Source organism: Protomyctophum bolini, assembly GCF_963924005.1.
Source record: "Protomyctophum bolini genome assembly, chromosome: 9".
NCBI lineage: Eukaryota > Metazoa > Chordata > Actinopteri > Myctophiformes > Myctophidae > Protomyctophum > Protomyctophum bolini.
In genome coordinates, this window is record NC_137870.1 from 42,538,268 (window position 1) to 42,557,587 (window position 19,320).

The 19,320-nt window shown below is 44.3% G+C and overlaps 1 protein-coding gene across 2 annotated transcripts; it reads right to left on the reverse strand.

Annotated features, from left to right (window-relative positions):
• Positions 1-3,704: 3,704 nt before the first annotated feature.
• On the reverse strand, positions 3,705-8,979 carry LOC308322004 (E3 ubiquitin-protein ligase RNF26-like). 2 transcript variants are annotated; one of them, XM_080773178.1, is made up of 3 exons: positions 7,494-8,979; positions 6,641-7,075; positions 3,705-4,703 (listed from the first exon to the last, which is right to left on the reverse strand). In XM_080773178.1, the coding sequence occupies exons 1-2, from the start codon at positions 8,518-8,520 to the stop codon at positions 6,687-6,689; spliced, it is 1,416 nt and encodes a 471-aa protein (XP_080629304.1). In that variant the 5' UTR covers positions 8,521-8,979; the 3' UTR covers positions 3,705-4,703; positions 6,641-6,686. The 2 variants fall into 2 exon arrangements, with proteins under 2 accessions (XP_080629304.1, XP_080629303.1); XM_080773177.1 differs by lacking the exon at positions 3,705-4,703 and having other exon boundaries at positions 5,138-7,075.
• Between the last annotated feature and the right edge of the window lie 10,341 nt (positions 8,980-19,320).

Below are 19,320 nucleotides of genomic sequence, written 5' to 3' on the forward strand. Positions count from 1 at the left end.
CTGGATGGAGTAGCTGTGAGAAGGGCTCGCTCATTCTTCACAGCTTGACTGTGACAGCAACAACTTGTCAACATTGGCTTTGTCACGTCCACCACTCGTGGTTTGAGGCCGCCCACAGCTCTCACGCACACACGCATGAGCGCACACACACACACACACACACACACACACACACACACTCACACTCACTCACTCTGGGGACTGTTCATATTTGGAACCATGTCTGATTTCCCTCCTCTCTGCAACTCTTATGTTTATACAGGAGGATGTGACCACATACTGTATAAGTTTATATATCTGGGGGGAAATTTGACAAGAATGTATCTGTGCATGACACATACTTCCTGTGGGGGGGGCCAGTCCCAGGCATTGTTTGAACTTTTAATTGTCTTCTCCCTCCTCGGCTCCTCCATGGTCGAGCAGTGGGGTTCGCACAGCAGTGTCACAGCGACCACATTCCGAAGATGACACTTTCTTTTGTGCAGGAACAGTGGTACGTTTCATGCCAGACCTTTTACCCCCCCCCCTCCCCTCCCCCCCTCAGACTGGAGGGTGAAGGGTCAAGTACCAAGGAGCCATTAACATGACCTGTGACCTCTGACCCCGATGGCTATCATCCCATTTTGTTGGAGCCATCATCAGGAGGCACCGGCTTTAATCATCAGCCCAGCACACAGGCGACACACAGGCTTTATTCAAGCATATCAGTGCCGGCTTGGGGTCACTGGTAATAATCTCCTATGTCAGTGTTTCGCAAACAATGGGCCGGGAGTCCGGGACCCACTCAGAAATGCAAAAAAATAGAAAACATGACTACTTTTACGTAATAGTGAACATAGCCGATCATGTGTTGTCAAGTTTGTATAAGAGTCCCCGGGGGAGAAACCAAATGTATAGCTTTTGGGCCCTTTTGAGCTGAAAGGTTTAAGACCCGGTGTTCCGTGTCAGCTAAGAACGGTATACCCTAAATCTCCTTTCCTCCTCACATCACTTCAGTATGTCTTTCTTCTCATCACCTTCTATCTGGTGTGAACTGTGGGGTTATCAGGATGCTGCTGAGTTAACTATGGGGGCAACGACATGTTACGCCGGGTCAGCCGTGTGATGTCCAGTTATCAGGAACAGGAGCATTACTGAAGCAAACTGGATGAAACAGAGTGATATAGAGAAAGAAGAATTAACAGAGAGAGTATCATAATCAGAATGGGGAAAGGGTGGGTGATATATAAACATATATAATATAAACATGAACAATATAGAAAACCGTGTAGAAGGTATATGAATTTGCACTTTGGTATGGATTTTAGGCCATACCTTGCTGACTGGCAAAACCCTTTTTTGTTTATTTTATTTTCTGCCGTAGGCTACTTTCGGCAGCTTCATTTGATTGTATTTCATGAAGTTTTTATTAAGAAAGTTACAGTATTTGTATTTTTTTCCACTATAAATATCTCTGTATATGTGGAAAAATGCAATACAGAGTAACATAATAGCTGGAATGAGGAGGAAGGGAGTAGAAACAGTAACAGAGAGAGCCAGGGGTGAACCTCGTTGTTGGACTGTGGTTTGAGACATTTTTTCCCACAGTGCTTTGGGGCAGAATGGTTGGGTGGGGGGGGGTCAAAACGACAGGGTCGGCTCCCAGGAGGTATTAAAGTCTTCTTCGTTTACTCTGGTCTGCTTTTCCCGACATCCAACTTCCTCTTTTCACTTAACACAGTCCCCATTAACGTCCTGCCACGTAAACAGCCACGCTGGGACTGAGGCTGACGGGGTCAGCAAGCCACAATCACTCACAGCATCCTTTGTTCTTTGATGTCTCTGACAGAGCCAGTGTGGCCTTTGTGGTCTTTAGGTTAGTGCAAACCTGTGAACACCTCATAGTGTGAAACATGGTGAGATGTGTGAGTTGTTGTGGCTATATGGATGATGATGATGATGACCCTTGGCCTTTGATCTTAGGGAGATGTCCAAGGAGCTGAATTATGAGAGAAATGCAAAAGACACAAATGTAGGTAGGGTCAGGTTCAAATGACGGAGATTCGAGCACCAAGGCTCTTCTATCTTTTTCACAGAGAGCTGAATCTGCCACATTAAGTTTTTCAAAATCTTTCAAAACTTTAGCCGCATAGGCAGGTTGTGAAATGCCTGATCAGCAAGTCCCATGTTCGATTCCCGGGCCGGCTGGACCATTTACTCTGTGTTATCATAAAACCGGCTACTCTCTGAATTTCATGTTCCAAAACAGCAGATCTACAAGCTCCCATCATGTGATCATGATGCAATGTGTTGTGAGTTTGTAGATCGGCTATTTCGAATAGCCAAATTGTAAAATAGGAGATAGGACTTAAGCATTTAAGTGACAATAGAGTGACAAGTCTTCATAAAGGACAAGGGATAGGATCAAACAGGATGTGTCCTCCTTACTCAAATTCAAATCAGCCTCAAAGTCTTAAATTCTCTAAACAAAACGGTCATAATCTAGTAATGCTAGTCACTGCATTCTTTCATTGTAGCAGTTGACAAGCCAAGCTAAATTGAGGTTATTTTAATGTGCGCATTGGGAAAAGGGTTGGCCGTTCTGGAACTGTAAACCACGAAGCTTCTGTGAATAGTCAGGTTGAAGTGGTCCCATGTGGACGTTAGGGTCCCAGTCCTGACCCTGTGTCTCTCTCACTCAGACACACACGCGCACGCACGCACGCACACACACACACACACACACACACACACACACACACACACACACACACACACACTGAATTTTGTCGATGTAAACTCTCTGCCCTCCTTCCAGATGAGGGATCTGTACCTTGGTTCATATTCCTGCATTTACAGTCCAGGAACTGCTAAAGAAATAAATAAATCTTCATCCACATGATAAATAATCTCATACGTACGTCAGAAATGGGAAGATATAGAAATGAAACCAAATTTGGTCAAAGAGGAGATGGCAAAGCTTGGAAAGAATGCAACTTGAGGCTCAGGCTGAAGATAATGCAATGCTACACACATACAAAGCACATACGGCCATGCCTCAGTTATTGCCCCCAATATGAATTAATTAATTCATGCATAATCTTCATGATTTGGTTATCAATTTTCTCTTGACATTTTTGTCTGGGACTGTTCATATTAAAGCAGCCCTATGACAGTTTAATTTAATCAAATGTAAATGTGTCCATTTTATGGTGGTGTTAATGTAACTTGTGCAATTGGGGTGGTTTTGTCTCCCTGATCTTCTATTGAGACATAATTTAGATGGTGTCAATGGTCATGTCTCACCTAGACAGAGGATCTGACTTGAATGGACGTGATGGACAAGATTAAATTTATCCCCTGAGCAAGCAGGCAGGTTCTAATAGCTTAAAATAATGTCAGCACCGGGTTCAAATCTGGGGTAGAAGTGGAAAGTTACATAGTGCAGCTTTAATGTTATCTTTGTGGGATAAGAAGACGTGAAATCAAATAAAAGGCCAAAGGTTCTAAATTATCATGACGGCTGATTTATACTTGACTGAAAATAGCAGATCTACAAGCTCACAACATGATGCACTTTGAATCTGCGATGCGTTGTGAGCTTGTAGATCTGCTACTGCTGATACACGAAATGGGAAAAAGGTGTATTGTGCCACATGGTATCCATTTGCTACATCAACCCATGCAAGAGTAATTCATGAAACATCATTTATTAGGTGCTTAGATTGGTCAGCACACTTCTTTCATTTTTTGTTTTTACAAAAACACATTCCTGACATTTTGTGATTTCCATCACCATTTCAAACAATTGTATAGTTTCAAACAATTGTATAGTCATTAGTCACTCAGTCTTTCTTGGCTCTTCAGCAATGCCAACAATCCACTGGCATCTTCAGTTCAGAATGCCACTAACATTTTCTGAAAGGCTTTAAGATTACCTGAGGAAAATAGGTCTGGAAACAGTCTGGTCTCTATAACAATATCATTCAAAAACAAAACCTTTAAAAAAAAAAGAAGAAAAGAAAAAAAAAGAAGATTCAGAGCATTGCCAATACAAACTTACACCGTGATACAGGGCATATGAGGATAAAAGCAGTAGTTAGTTGGGGTAGATGAAACACTTCACCTTTGGTTTGGATTCTCTGCCAATATACATCTATAGAGAATCGATCACTTGTCTTCAAGTGGATAGTGTGATAACCTAAAGACAAGTAATAGGGGACTATTTGAATAAAGGATATTCTAAAAAGAAATAGCACAAGCTACAACTCAAAATCCCTTCTTCACTCATTCCAACATTTGTAAAAAACTGGTAAATAGAATAGAACATAATATCAAATATGGCACTTTCATTTTCTGAAGAAATGATTCTCCAACACGCCCACTGTATACTATTATGAGTAATGATGCAAATGATGTGCTGTAAACATTGATCAATGAACATTTAGCCCCAAACATATGGAAATGTCATTTTACATTGCCAAAAAAACGTATTACAATTATTGTAAAACGCAACCATTTGTTTTAATGCCTTGGGTAGTGACTGTCATACGTCAGTAGTGGAATATTAGAATTAGCCCTTTCAACAGAACTGATAAACTTACGGACACCAACTATAACTGGCCAAATATTGACCACTTTCCCTAAAGACTAAATATATTTAATGTTTTGTTCCCGACATGCTTCCACATGAAAAGCTCTAAGCAGAGAAGGTCAAGTGGTCACTATTAAAAGAAAGGAGAAAAAAAAGGTCGTTAAGAAACAGCATTTACAAGAGGTTCCAGTCCCTTTGGGATTGCTTTTTAGACAAATTCATGAAATGCACTTTTGTTACAATGTTACATAGCTGAATTGATTGTGTCGATTACTTGTCAAGGCATTGTGCTTTACAATGGACATGCAGGCATCTTCTATGTATAGGAACATTATTAAAAAAAGTGTCACGCTTAATTTACGCTTTGACAAAATAGTCGTTTGACAGTTCCGTACTTTGCACTGAAAGATGTCAATGTGAGCGCTGAGTGACATGAATCTTATCGTTGCTCTTGGGCAGAAACCTATCTCCATATTTGAACTTGCTTTTTGTCGTTTTCATAAATCAACTCCCTACTTAATCATATTACTGTGTCACACAAAAGCACAGGACACTGGTCTACAAACCTTTGAGCTTTTCTGCTGCTTTTGAATTTGAATTCTGAACAGTAGGACATGACGTATGAGGTTTCCACTCGACAGAGACATTACGTTTCGCTTGGCCCACTGATGGCAAAGTATCTTAAGACATACGGTGGCTGCAGTAAACATTTCAGCATCCGGGACAGGACTTGTATGCTTCTTTAACTAAGTGACCAGGCATTTCTTTTTTTAAAGACAAAATGCACCCGTCTACTGTGAAGGGGGCTGATTGGATCAAGCACTCTTTGGCGTTGATCCAATCAGCCGACTGTGTGTGTGGACTGCATACATTACATCCCTTGTCAACCAGAACCTTAAAGCGAAATGAAACTGATTTTCCATTTTGTTTAGCAGTTTAGGTTAAAAACTATGGCAGGGTAAAACATGGCAGGCTGCATAAGACTGAACTTAGAGTGATGTAAGCTACACAACTACAGATAATACAATTATTAAAATGGGTGTGTGAGATTATATCCATGGTCCATTATATGCCACTGGTCAAACATTGCATATTAATACACTTAAATCTTAACATACCCACTGTTGACCACAGTGTACTGTAACTTCTGTAAGGTCAATCTCATGCAGTCTTCCATGCTTTTACCCTGTAGTGGTTTTTGAACCCAAACTGGAAGCAAACTACAAAAACAAAGCAAGGATTTTATCCCCCTTTATTGCATGGCTTGGTTGAGTGCTTGATTCTGATTGGTCAATCGCTGAATTCAGTAGTGTGTTATTTCTTGATAACAGACCGCTCTGCTCTATAACAGACCGCTGCCTGTAATCAAACCCTCTGAGCTACCTGCTGGGCCCCGCTGAATTACTGCCGTTTCCAACATGACAGCCATGTAAACACACACACACACTGTGACACACAATGTAATTCACAGCTAAACATTGCTCTCAAAAATGTTTTTGAAAACATTTGAGCGAGAAATAGAAAAAGCAGTACCCGAAAATGGATTCTATTTGATCAACTCACTTCCTTGTTTTCCCCCCCCCCCCCCGACTGCTCAATCCCTGCAGCTGGGTAAACGCAGCCAGCGTCTACCCAGCTGCTTATGGAAAACCTTTTTTGTTGCGTTTATTAATTCATGGTAGGTAGCTATGTAATAAGCGGGCTATAATATCTGGCTAGGTGGCCATTGTCGGGATGGTTGGTTAAACTCTGGTGCTTAAACTCCCTGTCTGTGAATTATCTCCCGACAAGCCAGATATTATCCCTCACTTAACCGCTTAAGCCCTATAAAATGAATCATATGACAAATAGCAAAAATCACAAATCTACAAGCTCCATGTCATGACTTGTAGATTTTCTATTTTTGACAACATAATGACATGCCCAAAAATAGGGAGGACGCCTGGGTGAAAAAGTGGTTAAAGCCAAACCGCATCAGAGACGCAACATTTCGGGTATGAGATAAAAAACGGCTAGCAAGGATGACACTAGAACGGCGGTATAGTCTGGAACCGCGGTGATCCTTACATATACATTCAGGTTCATGAGCTTTGCGCTGGCCTTCTTTGTCGGCTCAGAGGTACACGTCCATAGTGTTGAGGATCATGTGCCGGCAGAGGGGACAGTTCTGTTGGTAGAGGGGCTGCCTCAGCACTATGTTGGTGCAGTCTCGGCACAGACACAGGTGTCTGCATGGCAGCAGCACCACCGTCTTGGTGCAGTCCTGGCAGATCACGCACTTCTTCCTCTCCTCCTGCTCCTTCAGCAGGCTCAGCAGGCTGTCGGCGTTGGGGAGCGCGGCGCCGCCGCCGTCTTTGCCCGACGACTTGGACAGCTTCTTTAAGGGCCTGTCTGTGCTGGAGCTGGGGAGGACGGCGGCCAACTGCTCCCCCCGGCGGCCATGACCATGACCATCCCCCGCCCTGCCGTCCGGGGGGTCCCTCCTGGGCCCGTCTCCTAGTGCTGGCACAATTACACATTTGAGGGTTAATTGTCGCACAGGTGATTGCGATGATTAACTATTTAATTGTGTTTTTGGCATTGAACATTGGAACATGGACAATACACAATACATTTCGATTGATAAATACCTGAAATAAATGAAGAAGTTACTGACATATTCATTATTTTTATACTTAAATAAATAAATAAAAGGAAAACAAAATAGATTACAAGCTCACAATGTGTGATGTACAAGCTTAAAAACGCATCACTTTCGTAACGCGTTGCAAGCTTGTAGATCAGCCATTTCATTTTCAGCGTGTTTTTTTTAATGTATGAACATTTTTCGCCATGGAAACGATTATGATAAAGTCATTCTCAAATAATTGCGTTCTTTAGACAATTCACGATTCTGTAACTACTATTGCAACCGGCCTACCTTCTCCTCCCGGGTGGCCGTCCCCGCCCACTCTGTCGTGGCCCCCCTCCTCCCCCTCCTCCTCCTCCCCCTCCCCCTGGCCGTGGAGCCAGGTCCTCATGGTCAGGCCCAGGCGGCTGCTCTGGTGGGACAGGCGCCGCCACAGGCCTCTCTCCAGCAGGTAGAGGCGACGGAGGAGCCGCTGGAGCTGCCGCGCGGCGACGGGCAAGCGCCGCAGCGCGTCCCGCAGGTCCCGCCGCAGCGCCACGGACGCCCGGCGCAGGGCGGGCACCGAGTCGACGTAGTCCGCCACGCGCCGCGCCGCCTGGCGGCTCGCCGCCGGGTTCAGGTAGGCGGTGGCGGCGGCGGCGATGCCGGCGGCGAGCAGGAGGCCGTAGCCGTTCAGGACGAAGACGCTGACGAAGATGTGCGTCAGCGAGGCCAGGAGGTCCAGCAGCAAGGTGCAGGGGGCGTACAGGACGCTGGTGGTGCCCACCACGCTGCTGTACAGGAAGGTCAGGAGGGTCAGCGCCAGTTCCAGGACCTTCTGGAGCGGGCTGGACACGGCCTGCCACACGCCGCTCAGCGCCGAGCACAGGTTCTGCGCGGCGATGAGCACGAAGTTGACCACCGTGTTGACGAGGTAGACGGCCAGGCTCACGGCGATGTCGCAGCCCTCCAGCACGGAGAGCAGCGCGCGGCACAGGTGCTCCTTCCCGCGGAGGAACAGGTGCGTGGACAGGTAGCCCGCCATCTTCAGGGTCTCCACCAGCCCTCCCAGAGCCAGCGTGCAGCTGCCCAGCACGGCCAGAGCGCCGTGGGCCAGGTTGGACGCGGCCGAGCCCGCCAGCATCAGGCCGACGAGGAGCAAGTTCCACAGCTCGAGCAGACAGTGGAGCGTCAGCATGGGCAGGTTGTTGATGAACGTCATCAGCGCTATGACGGACCGTATCAACGTGTGGACAATGGCGAAATTTAGGTCCAACAGGAAGGAGACCAAGTCGACGCATTTCCCTATGGAGGAAATAACCAAGTTCACCAAACCCATGATGACTCGGACGTCGACTCTGCTCGTTGCTTTACAGTCGTTTAAGCAAAGCCAAACTTACGGCGGGATGCCCGTGGCAACGTGCATGTCACGTTTCAATAACAAGCCAGGGGCAGATCAGAGTCACACAGATGCCAAGGTAAAGTGAATGAGCTCTGAAATATCATTATCATCATCATGCACAGTTATTATTCATTAATCCTCACACAAGCAGCAGCAGGTCAGTTTAAACTTAGCACCGTGCGGTTGAACGGTAACGTTACTCAACGGATGTTTACGTTCAAATGTAAGTCGTCCTGGCTGCAAACCGTTCCGCTTCGTTTCTTCACATCGTGGAGCTTAAAAGGTCCCATTACCTCCATACCGCATCCATACACACACCGGTACACTATTCCATGCTAGTGTGTTTGTGATGATGGTCAAACGTGGCGTTGAAATGACGAGATGTTAGCTGTTGTTGTGTGGTGGACGCCATGCTTGTTGTTCCGATTCGGTTTGATTTGATTGGAGTCAGCTGACCCGTGTGCGCTTCCCGAGGATCACAACTGCGCGCATGGTTGCGCAATATTAGTCATTGGATTCGTGAACTGCGTCTGCGTGCCTTTCCCGCAACATCATCACCGATGGCGATTCATGCGGTGATTGAATCAATTCTATTCATAAAAATAATTTATACAAAGCCTAGCCTGGTGGGCGAGGTTATACAAAGCCTAATTCACATATTTCTCTTCCTTTCATCTACAATTGAGCTATGTATTCTTTCTTTCTTTCTTTCTTTCTTTCTGATGGGGCTCCACAGCCAAATGCATATCATTTTGGCGGTCTTTGACATGAAGAAGTTTGAGAACTATAGGCCTACTGTGTTAATTGGGGGGTCCTGACTGAGAACCACAGCTGTTTTAGCTGAATTAGCTTATTATTTTTCTTTCTTTTTTCCCCTTTCCCCCCAAAATGAAATATTTCAACCTTCATAGAAGCAGTGTACGATTTCGATTTGACTTTTTTAATAGCTACTTTGTTTTCATAAAGTGCTATATAGGCCTACTATTAAAGGACCACTTCACCACTTTTCAACCTATCATCATATAATAGGTCCTCACTATGGGCAATTCAGAAACCCGTCCACCAGTGACATCATTGATGGGAAATCCAAGCTAATAGAAACTGCAGGCTTTCTAGTCCTGGAAATGGAAGCCATTGTTCTTCTTGTTTAAAAATAATCTGCCTAACGATGATGCCACAGCTGTGAGACACAGACTGAGTAGAAAAAAATGGTGCCATTTTATCATGAATATTAGTGAGGACCATGTATATGAAGACAGGTTGAAAATTGGTGAAGTGGTCCTTTAAATTAGCCAGAAATGTAAAGCATTCTTTATGATCATCATGTGTGTGTTTTTATTACATAGATACCCTACAACCCATGTCCCCTCAAGGCCTTCTTTGACGAGGGTGGCCCACTTAAGGTGGGAGAAAGACTGCAGGACCCATTCCTGACGATTATTTTTAATTTTTAAATGAGTATGGGGTCACGTAATTTCATGTAAAATCATTTTTGATTCATGCAACCTGTTTTTAAAGCACTAATGATTTGGTGGGAGTGTAACGGACCCCGGAATGAAATGGACGAAAGGCTTTTATTTTGAAAGGCTATGTGGGCAAACAGGAAGCTTGCTCACTCACCAGAGTCATACTGACTGATAAAGACAGCCCAGAATCAGTCAGAGATGTTTGCCCAATGTTTGTTCCTCATGTGCTCCAAACCATGATCATTGAAAGCTAAGCCTAACCTCACCAACAGGATGAAATGGAACACCAAAAGGATCAAGTGAGTGCAGACAAATGAAATAACAAATGAAATGGAAATGGAACTGCCAGATTTCAATTATTGATTTATTGGTTTTAGTGACTTTCCTGGAGAATGACATGGTCGAGTGACATCATGATATTGGGACACCTGGTAACAAGTTAGCACCTAGCTGGAGAGGGAACAAGGTGAAAAATGGGATTTTGTTTAGTTGGTATTTTGCTCATGTGGTTTTATGGTTTGATATGTACCTTTTATTGGTTTGTTTATATGGTATTATGGTTTGATATACATACCTTTTTATTAGTTATTTGTAAACACATTTGTTTATATGACTGGATGTTATGAATGGATATTATTGGATGTGTCTGCCTGTGTTGATTATATGTTTTGGTCTTGTTTTTAGTTTTCACGTTGATCTATTAAAGAAACTTCACATCATCAGTTGGCCTCCAACCTCTTTATCCAGCCTGGTTCGCTACACGCAAGCATAAAGTGAATGGCAAATCGAGTGGCAAAGTGAGTTTAACATGGTTTAACGTCGTTTAATGCAATCAAATGGGACTTTTCTGTTTGGATGTCTGGGCTGTCGAGGCCAGAAAGTAGTTTTTTTGCCACTCAGTAGGCGCTCCCACATAACTTCCGGGTTTGATGATGATGTCACACGCATACCCTCTATACTTTTGAAGACCTTATGTCCCCACAAGTATAGTAGAATTTGAGAAGCAGTTTTATGGTTGAAAAAATATTGTTTTATAGATGGGTTTATACTGTTATATTCAGGCTAGGATTAGACTTTTAGGTCTTGCCGGAGTTGGAATTAGAGTTAAACATGATTTATACTGTTGTGTGTCAGTGGGGGGGGGGGGGACTCATTAGCCTGCGGACCCCCCATTTGAAAATATATGCCATAAGAGAAGACTTTTACAGCTCTAGCAGTGACTATTTTCATTTCAAGGACCCCCAGTTTGATATGCAACAGGCTACGCTACGGACCCCCATTTAATGACATTTCTATCTCTGAGACCCACAAATTATATTGTAAAATCAATGTTAATTTAACTGAGAGTGTATGAACCCGTAGCGTCCATTTGTTTCTATTCGTACACTCTCAGAGTTACAGACCCACAAGGGTCCATCCGGTTCCAATATAATTTAGCTGGGGACTCCCCGGACCCCACTTTGGGAACCACTGCTCTAAGCTGCCACCCCCAGCCAGCCTGATGGAGGGGAAAGGAAGTAAGGAACTGGTTAGAATAACGTGTTCCATCCACACACACTATACGTCCAACCGGGGAATTAAACTGCACCTGTCAGGTGATAAGAAGCGGCTTGGACTCCTCGTAGCAACACATGCAAAGGAAGCATGAGGTCAGTCCATTGCTCTCCCCAGGACAGGTTGGCAGAGGAAGTGTAGCGCCCAGGATTACATTAGGGGGAGAGAGGGGAGAGGGGAGAGAGAGAGAATTCTGCCTAATCGTGCAATCATCCTTTCCAATAACTGTAGTATAACCCTTTCCATTGGAATGAACACTATTTAATGTGTTGAACCATCTTGCAGGTTCCCATTACCTCATGTACTTGAATAACAATGAAAACACTTAAAACAGAACAATAACTCTGACACCGAGTTTCCTTCCTCGGCTTCGAGTCTCATCCTCCACAGCTGAACTGAGAGCCTATTGGTAGCCTAGGAGTATTTGTATTTTTTTTTATACAAACTGCGACGTGTTGTAAGCTTGTAGCCTATTTTTGATTATTAGTATAAGATTAGAGAGTATTTTAAGTGACATAAATAAATAAAATGCACGTTCAATCTTCCCGAAAAGGAAACCTTGGATCTTGGATATAAAAAAATATAAATAAAACTGTTAAATGAAAACTCAATCCCCAAACTGGTTGGCTGTATGGCTACCAAAACATTATTATTGTACGTACATACATATTGTGCAAATTGTTTGAATTAGTGTGGGGGCTCCTTTAACGCAGTTTCTCAAATTGCAGATTAAGACTAACACAAATTTATTTTGTTTTGAGATTTTATTTTGCTTTAATCCATGTTTGTGTTAGGCTACTGTGAGTAGGCTACTATAAATATTCACTCAAGTAAAATGTTTTACTTGTAACTAACATTGTCTTAGTGCTAAGTTGAATGTCCTATCAGGGACTTGTATCTCTCACATGACATGAGAGACATTAACATCCAAGAGGGAATCGCCATTGGCCAGTACAGGGGAAATATTGGGCTTATAAGCTTCAGGCAATACTACTTGTTGTCAACCAGTATAGGTGTCCTTCCTGACACCATGCAGGGTCATAAATGTCTCAATGGAAGTGTAGTAGCCTGGAAACCAGACACAGCGGAAAAGGTCCCCAGGGAGATTGATCTGGCAAGTTTGAATTACATTTCGCTCACCCCAGACTTTTGGGTGACCAATTGGGTGAGCCCACTATTCAAAGTGAGACATGTTTTGCTGTGATTTTGGAATCTGTTTGTAACCGCCCCTTGGAAATAAATCTTCCATGCCAGGCTAGAAGTGTAGGGCAATGACCTCCTCCAACCACTGCAGATGTGCTAGTTGTATTGTATCTACCATTGGCCTATACACATTGTTTAAAATGACATTGAATCATTAAAATAAGTTCCGGATTCCAGCTCAAATTAAAACAAATCTGAGTGCTACTTCCGCCACTGCCAAAAAGGAACTATATGCCTGATATGAATCATGGCGGGAAATCCTATTCCAAGTTGTTGGATGTTTTAAAAACAACATTTGTTGAAGCGTTTAATGACACACCAGGGATGGATTGGAGCAGTGGAAGAAGAATGTACAAAGGGTGTTGTGTGTTGCTTTTGTCGGTAAACTTCTCAGCCTTTTCCTTTTATGGTAGCATCTAGCATTCTAGCCAGGCTCCAGCGGAAAGTCTGTATAGTCAACTTCCTCTGTTTGTTTTCTGGGCAGACGAAAATCCTTCCTCTTCATTGTTGAGATGCCGTGAGGCGCGAGTCCTGAATGACCCAGCCTCAACATACATGAATTCATCATGTTTCCTTCATGTATACCCCCTCGCTGATGTCCCTGGCCAGAAACAGCCAGAGCACAGAGGTTGTGTTGCTTGCTGACAAAAAAAACGCGTTACTAATTTCTTGGCAGCAAGCGAAGCAACACTGTAGACTAGAGGTAGGCCTACATCATGCAGAGAAAAAGCCATGCATTCCGTAAACGTCCGGTTGTCCCTTTTTTAATGTGACAAACCAATAGAAGTCCATGTGGAAGAGCCTGGCCCCATGAAGTGAACAGAGTTGTCGTAACTCTGTCTGGTATACCTAGCTGCTGATGCCTGATGAAGCATGTCGTGGTTTCCGACACTATTATTGGTACGACAGTCATTAGACCGACAACCTACCTCAAACCCTAAACCCCTTCTAATGGTAAGCCTACAGTGGTCTAGTTACCTGCCCTGTAGTTCGAAAGGTCCTTGGTTCAAATCCACTGGTTGACAATGCTGTCAAATATTGAGTTCACTAATGTCTTAAAGAGTTAAATTAATGCAGAGCATTTAGTTGTAGGCTACATAATATGACCATTATCAATCAAGTGCCTGAGTGTTCTCCAGGCGTAACCGTGCAACTCCCTCCTCACTGGCCTTGAGTTGCGGCATGAATGTTGCAGCACACCTGGTCTTCAACCTCCCCAAATTCTCACGTCTCCCTCCTTTTGCGTTCCCTTCTTCCCTTCGCTGGCTCCCAGCGGCTAGTATACAAAACACTGGCGCCGATGGCCTGCGAGGAAATCAAGGGCATGGCACCCCTGTACCTTCAGGACATGATTCAACCCCACACCCCTTGCCGCTTTCTTAGATCTGCTAACTAACACAGGAAGTCTGTTCAAACCTTCCCTAAAACACCCTGGCCAATGTTCCACATGTCCTATAGACGCTTCTCTCTCCTGGTTCCCAAGGTGTGGACTGTGGAATGATGTCCAGTCTCCCCTTCACCCCCCCCCCCCCAATTCAGGACTGCAGACATAATCCCCATTTCCCACGGCAGTCTGAAATTGTTGTCTTTGATGTTCTCTACTTATGTGATAATGTATTCATTCACGTTGTCGGTTGTTGATGCCATTTACTCGCAAATTATGAGAATCAGCTAAATGGCTACATTTTAAATTGCAGAGTAGGGGGTTGAATTCATTTATCATATCTTAATTATTAAGAAAGAAATATATTTTCATTGACATACATAGGCCTACTGTATATTATACTCATCTAAAGTGAAATATCATATGCAGCTACTGTAGAAGTTGTCTTCATGACTGGACAGTCGGCACCACCCACCAACCCCCTGCAACAGCAACAAACAACAGTTCCCAAGTCACCGTTATTTGTCAGTGATGAGAGGTTCTATACAAGCCACCAATACAAACTCTCTCTTCAGAGCTGCTCAGTTAAAACAAACAAATGGAGAGAAAAAATACAAAGAAACAAAACAAAAACAGACCCTAGACACCACCAGAGCCAGGGCACTTGGGAAGTGGGAGCAATTTGAGCAGGATGGACGTGAGAGGGTAAAACAAGAAAAGCCCTGGCCTTGACGCATTTCCTAAGGAGCCACTAAGGACTCGTTTGCAGCACGTTTCCCATATAGAGAAATGAAGTAATCTCACCTAAACACACATTCCTTCCTATACTCTTCCATCCATCCATGAGTGCATGATAGTGATTCTGGAAGTGAGGGCTGGTCACCGAGACAGCATCACCTGGCTGTGCATGTGTTCATGTACATTTGAACTGTGATCTTGAACTATACAAAGGTGTAATTTATTTAACCTTGTTGAATATGAATTTCACAATAATGCTGTAATGTTTTTGGCACCTTTATGGGATCAATGTAGAAGTTCAGATAGAACCATTAACTGAAAAACGGGGGGGGGGCGTACGAGCGCTAGTCCGACATCCCTTCAGTCCGACTACGTGGCTGGTTAAGACTCACCCGTGGCTTCCACATGCGGTTAGGGTTAGGTTTTAGGGTTAGGGTTAGTAATAATAATAATAATATCTGGGATTTATATAGAGCTTTTCATGACACTCAAAGACGCTTTACATGTGTGGGCCAGGGGTTGGGGAACAAAAAATATATATACAAATAGTATGCCAGAATTTTGGGTAGTGGTGCAATTGGGTATTTATGGGTGTTGGATTATTGGGACGTCGGACTAACGCTACGCAAAGCAAACCTTTCATATCAAAATGATATGTATTTGGCAAAAATCTAGGCGGGAGGAGATGAGGGCATGGATGAAGAAGGCTATGACAACGGCATTAATTTGTTTTAAGGGCCGAGTCTAGAGGGCTGTGTTTGTGAAGGCCCACCATCATCCCTTTCTGCTCCGTCCTGCTCCTCCGTCTCTTTCGTCTCTCCCCTCTCTCTCTCCCTCCCACTTTCATCACCATCTTGAATACTTTATCATATGTATAGGAGGGACTTACCTCACTATTTCTTCCCCTGTATTCTCTAAACTCCCCCACTGTCTCAAACGCTTCCAGCTTTCTCTTAACATTGCCGCTGTTTTGACCTCCTCCCCTCTGACCTGAGCTGTTGGTGGCAGTATAGCCACACCTCCACCCCCGGCCATGGTGGTTCACTCATTATTTTTGCATCAATTCTCCACAAAAAGAAGGTTGTGTGTTTTGAACCTGACTATGAGGCCTGGAGCTTACATGTTCTTCGTGTTTGAGAACCTGTAGAGCCATGATTAATTCATTAAGCACGTATAAACCCCATATGGTTGAGCGGAGTCCCTCAGGGCTCTATTCTATACTAGTGTCTTTTCAGTTATTGTGGGGAACACTTTTGCTGAAAATATCAGATCACAATCACAACTGAGCTTGTCAATATTGGCTATTTTCAGCGAAACGTTCCCCACAATGTGGATGCTGGGGTTAAAGTTATTTAAAGCTTCCATCATCGTCAGCCAGGTGTGCGAGGAAGATCTTTGTCAGGGTGGAGGGGACGTTTGGGAATTGTTATGTCTGCTTTAACAGTAGACATTAACCTGTGGCCTGTAGATTAGAATGATGTTACCATAGGTGGTTGCATAGAGTGGGCCATAATGGGCAAAAGAGGTGGCTGAAATGTGCCTGAATAATATGTGAAGACATTGAGGGTGGGATAATATAACTAAGCCTAGATCATAGACAGAAGTGACAAATTTGGAAGCGTGCGTGCGTGCGTGTGAGACAGACAGACAGACAGACAGACAGACAGATCTAGGCAGCAGAAGTCACTTGAGTGACTATAACAACCTTTTTGATATGAACTGTCATGTTTTCATGTTCTTGATTATAGCCACATGTGTGCCACATCAACATTAAAATGAAACAATTCCAAGTTTCCAACTGCTTTTGATTGTCCATATATATACTGTACATGACAACACATGTGTGTAAAGTTCAGATGTGAGGTCTTAACCGAGGCCATCTGGAGAGTCCATAAACCCCCTGTGTTCCTGCTCCGGGTTTTACAGGGGCCACGTCGAATGTCTGACCCCACAGGTCTCACATCCTACCCCCACGTACTGACCCTCTCCACAGTTACGGTACGGGTCCGTTCTGGTCCGTTCTGGTGACATTTGTGCATTCTTTGAGACATAAATGGATAAACTAACAACTGACGATTTGACTGTGTGCATGGCCTCAGCCCTCTCACGCACGCACGTGCATGTCAGCCAGCGGACATTTCGATGTGTTGTGTTTTGGTTTTTGTGATTTTGTGTTAGCTGTGTTTTGTATATTTTGCATTATTGATTATTGTCGAGTGATTTTAGTTGTTTGCTTAATATTTTCCTTTGTGTTGAGTTGCATGATTTTCTTTCCATTGACTGGCTAAATATCCCACTGAGTAATGAGGACCTGCAGCTGATGACTTGCACCTTGTGTGTATGTGTGTGTCTACTCAGTGATGAGGAGCCCTAACAGACTCAGAGTGTTTGGAGAGAGACAAGCAGGGAAGAGGACTGCAGAACCAGAAGGAAGGTTGAAGGAAGGTGAGAAGAGGGAAGTGACCATCACTGGGGGCCAAGACGCAGCCATGACGTCGACAATAGAAGGGCTAGTGCCACGACCACGACCCCCGTGGGGGGCCAGTGGTAGCCATGCTCGACTCTATAAGCGCCACGACCACGAGAGTGACCACCAGAGGCGAGAGGATGAGACGAGATGACTCCTCAGAGTTTGTTCAAGTTCAGGGGGGGACGGAGGAGAGAGTAGAGAGGCCGCAACACTAAACGCCATCATCAGAAGGGCCCAGGGTAAGTACCTGCTCTCAGTGCTCTGTAGTGTTGCCAAATGCCAACGTAGAACCTATCTAGAATCACTAGAGTAAATGATTGTGGAACGGATGAACTGGTTGCTGCCCTCGTGTGTTACAGTGTCGACAGAATGAAGTAGAAGCCTGATGGACTCACCCACTAATTCCCCCTGCACTTTATCACTTGTATTTGATTGGTAAATGTGTATATATATATTTTTAGTGCTTTGGTGTTTTTAGCTGGTGCCACATGCACGCACGCACACGTGTGCACACAGTGTCACACACACACACACACACACACACACACACACACAAGCTCACTCGCACACGCACACACACAAGTTTAATGATAGGCGATGGTAGCCTATAGGGAAAGCTTTCACCTGGTTTGCGCTCTCTCTCTGGTTTGACGCAAATAGTTCCGCCTGATTTATATCTGGTTGCACGCAAAAATAGCTGATCTACAAGCTCACGAGGTGTTGCAGCACAACACCATCATCAGCTATATCTGTGGTGCGGTGGTGCTGCCCCACAGAACTGAGATGCCATTGATGGTGACAGTGGTGAGGCAAGATAAGGATCAGTTGACTCGACTGTGGGTATGTGGCTTGTTGCCTGCCATGCCTCTAGTCCTGTACATGGTTGAATCATCGCCTGACGTCGTCAATACAAATAAAGTTGGTGTAGGGGTTAGATAAGCGCTTATCCCCTACACCAACTATTTTTTTTTTTTTCCACATCAGGATGTAATGAACTTTAGACTCGACAATAACCCACATCTTCCAGACTCTCTCCCCATTCAAATTTGGTAGTATATGAATGAACGTAGAATGATGTGCAGGATTAATTTGTATATAGATGTGAGCTGACTTAATGTATAACTGACAAAAGGTTTTGTCATCATATACGTCGTCATATATCGTCTCATTCTGGCCAATCACAATTTCACAAAAAGCTAAAGCCAATTTCACAAAAGGCCCAAATCAGCCAATCCTCTTATCGTATATACAACAGCCACGGGCGTATAGCTTAAGAGGTCCAAGTATTATCTCTTGAGTGTTGCGCAATGTCTGACATCTCTATACCAGCCACATATACAGTATACTGTACCAGTAAGAAGCCCTGAGGGCAAGAAGCGACCTTACGATGTCTCATGCACGCATCCGCCTGGGTGATGGGCCTGGCAGACTGCTGGGCAAGCACTGTCGCTTTGGGATGGGGGTCAGATCAAGATATGGAATGAATTCTGTACTGGCCATATATATGGAGTGTGTCGGCTCCATATATGGAGATCTAAGGGTGGCAGCGAGGGCAGTGTCTTGAGTGTACAGGGTTTGATGAGGTCAGATCAACATATGGAATGTCGGAACAGGTCGGCTCCATATATGGAGATCCAAGGGTGGCAGCGGGGGCAGTGTCTTGAGTGTACAGGGTTTGATGAGGGCCCATGTAGGGCCTGGCCTTAATTTTCGGGCCTGTTGAGAACTCTACTAATAACTTTGGGGCGGGCCTGTCTAGAGTTTGAATGGACATGTATCAGCCAAAAGGGAGACATCGAAGAGGAAGGATGGATGGGGAGGGATCAACTTATGGAATATCAGAACAGGTCAGCTCCATATATGGAGATCTAAGTGTTTGAGGTCAGTTGCTGGTCCATATATGCAGATCTAGGAGGTCCAGA

What these genes read in the sequence shown, in the direction of transcription:
- LOC308322004 (XM_080773178.1), bottom strand. Translation starts at nt 8,520, where the DNA reads ATGGGTTTGGTGAACTTGGTTATTTCCTCCATAGGGAAATGCGTCGAC. An exon ending in CGGCCACCCGGGAGGAGAAG is followed by an intron (nt 7,076 to 7,493) that starts GTAGGCCGGTTG and finishes TAATTGTGCCAG; the next exon opens with CACTAGGAGACGGGCCCAGG.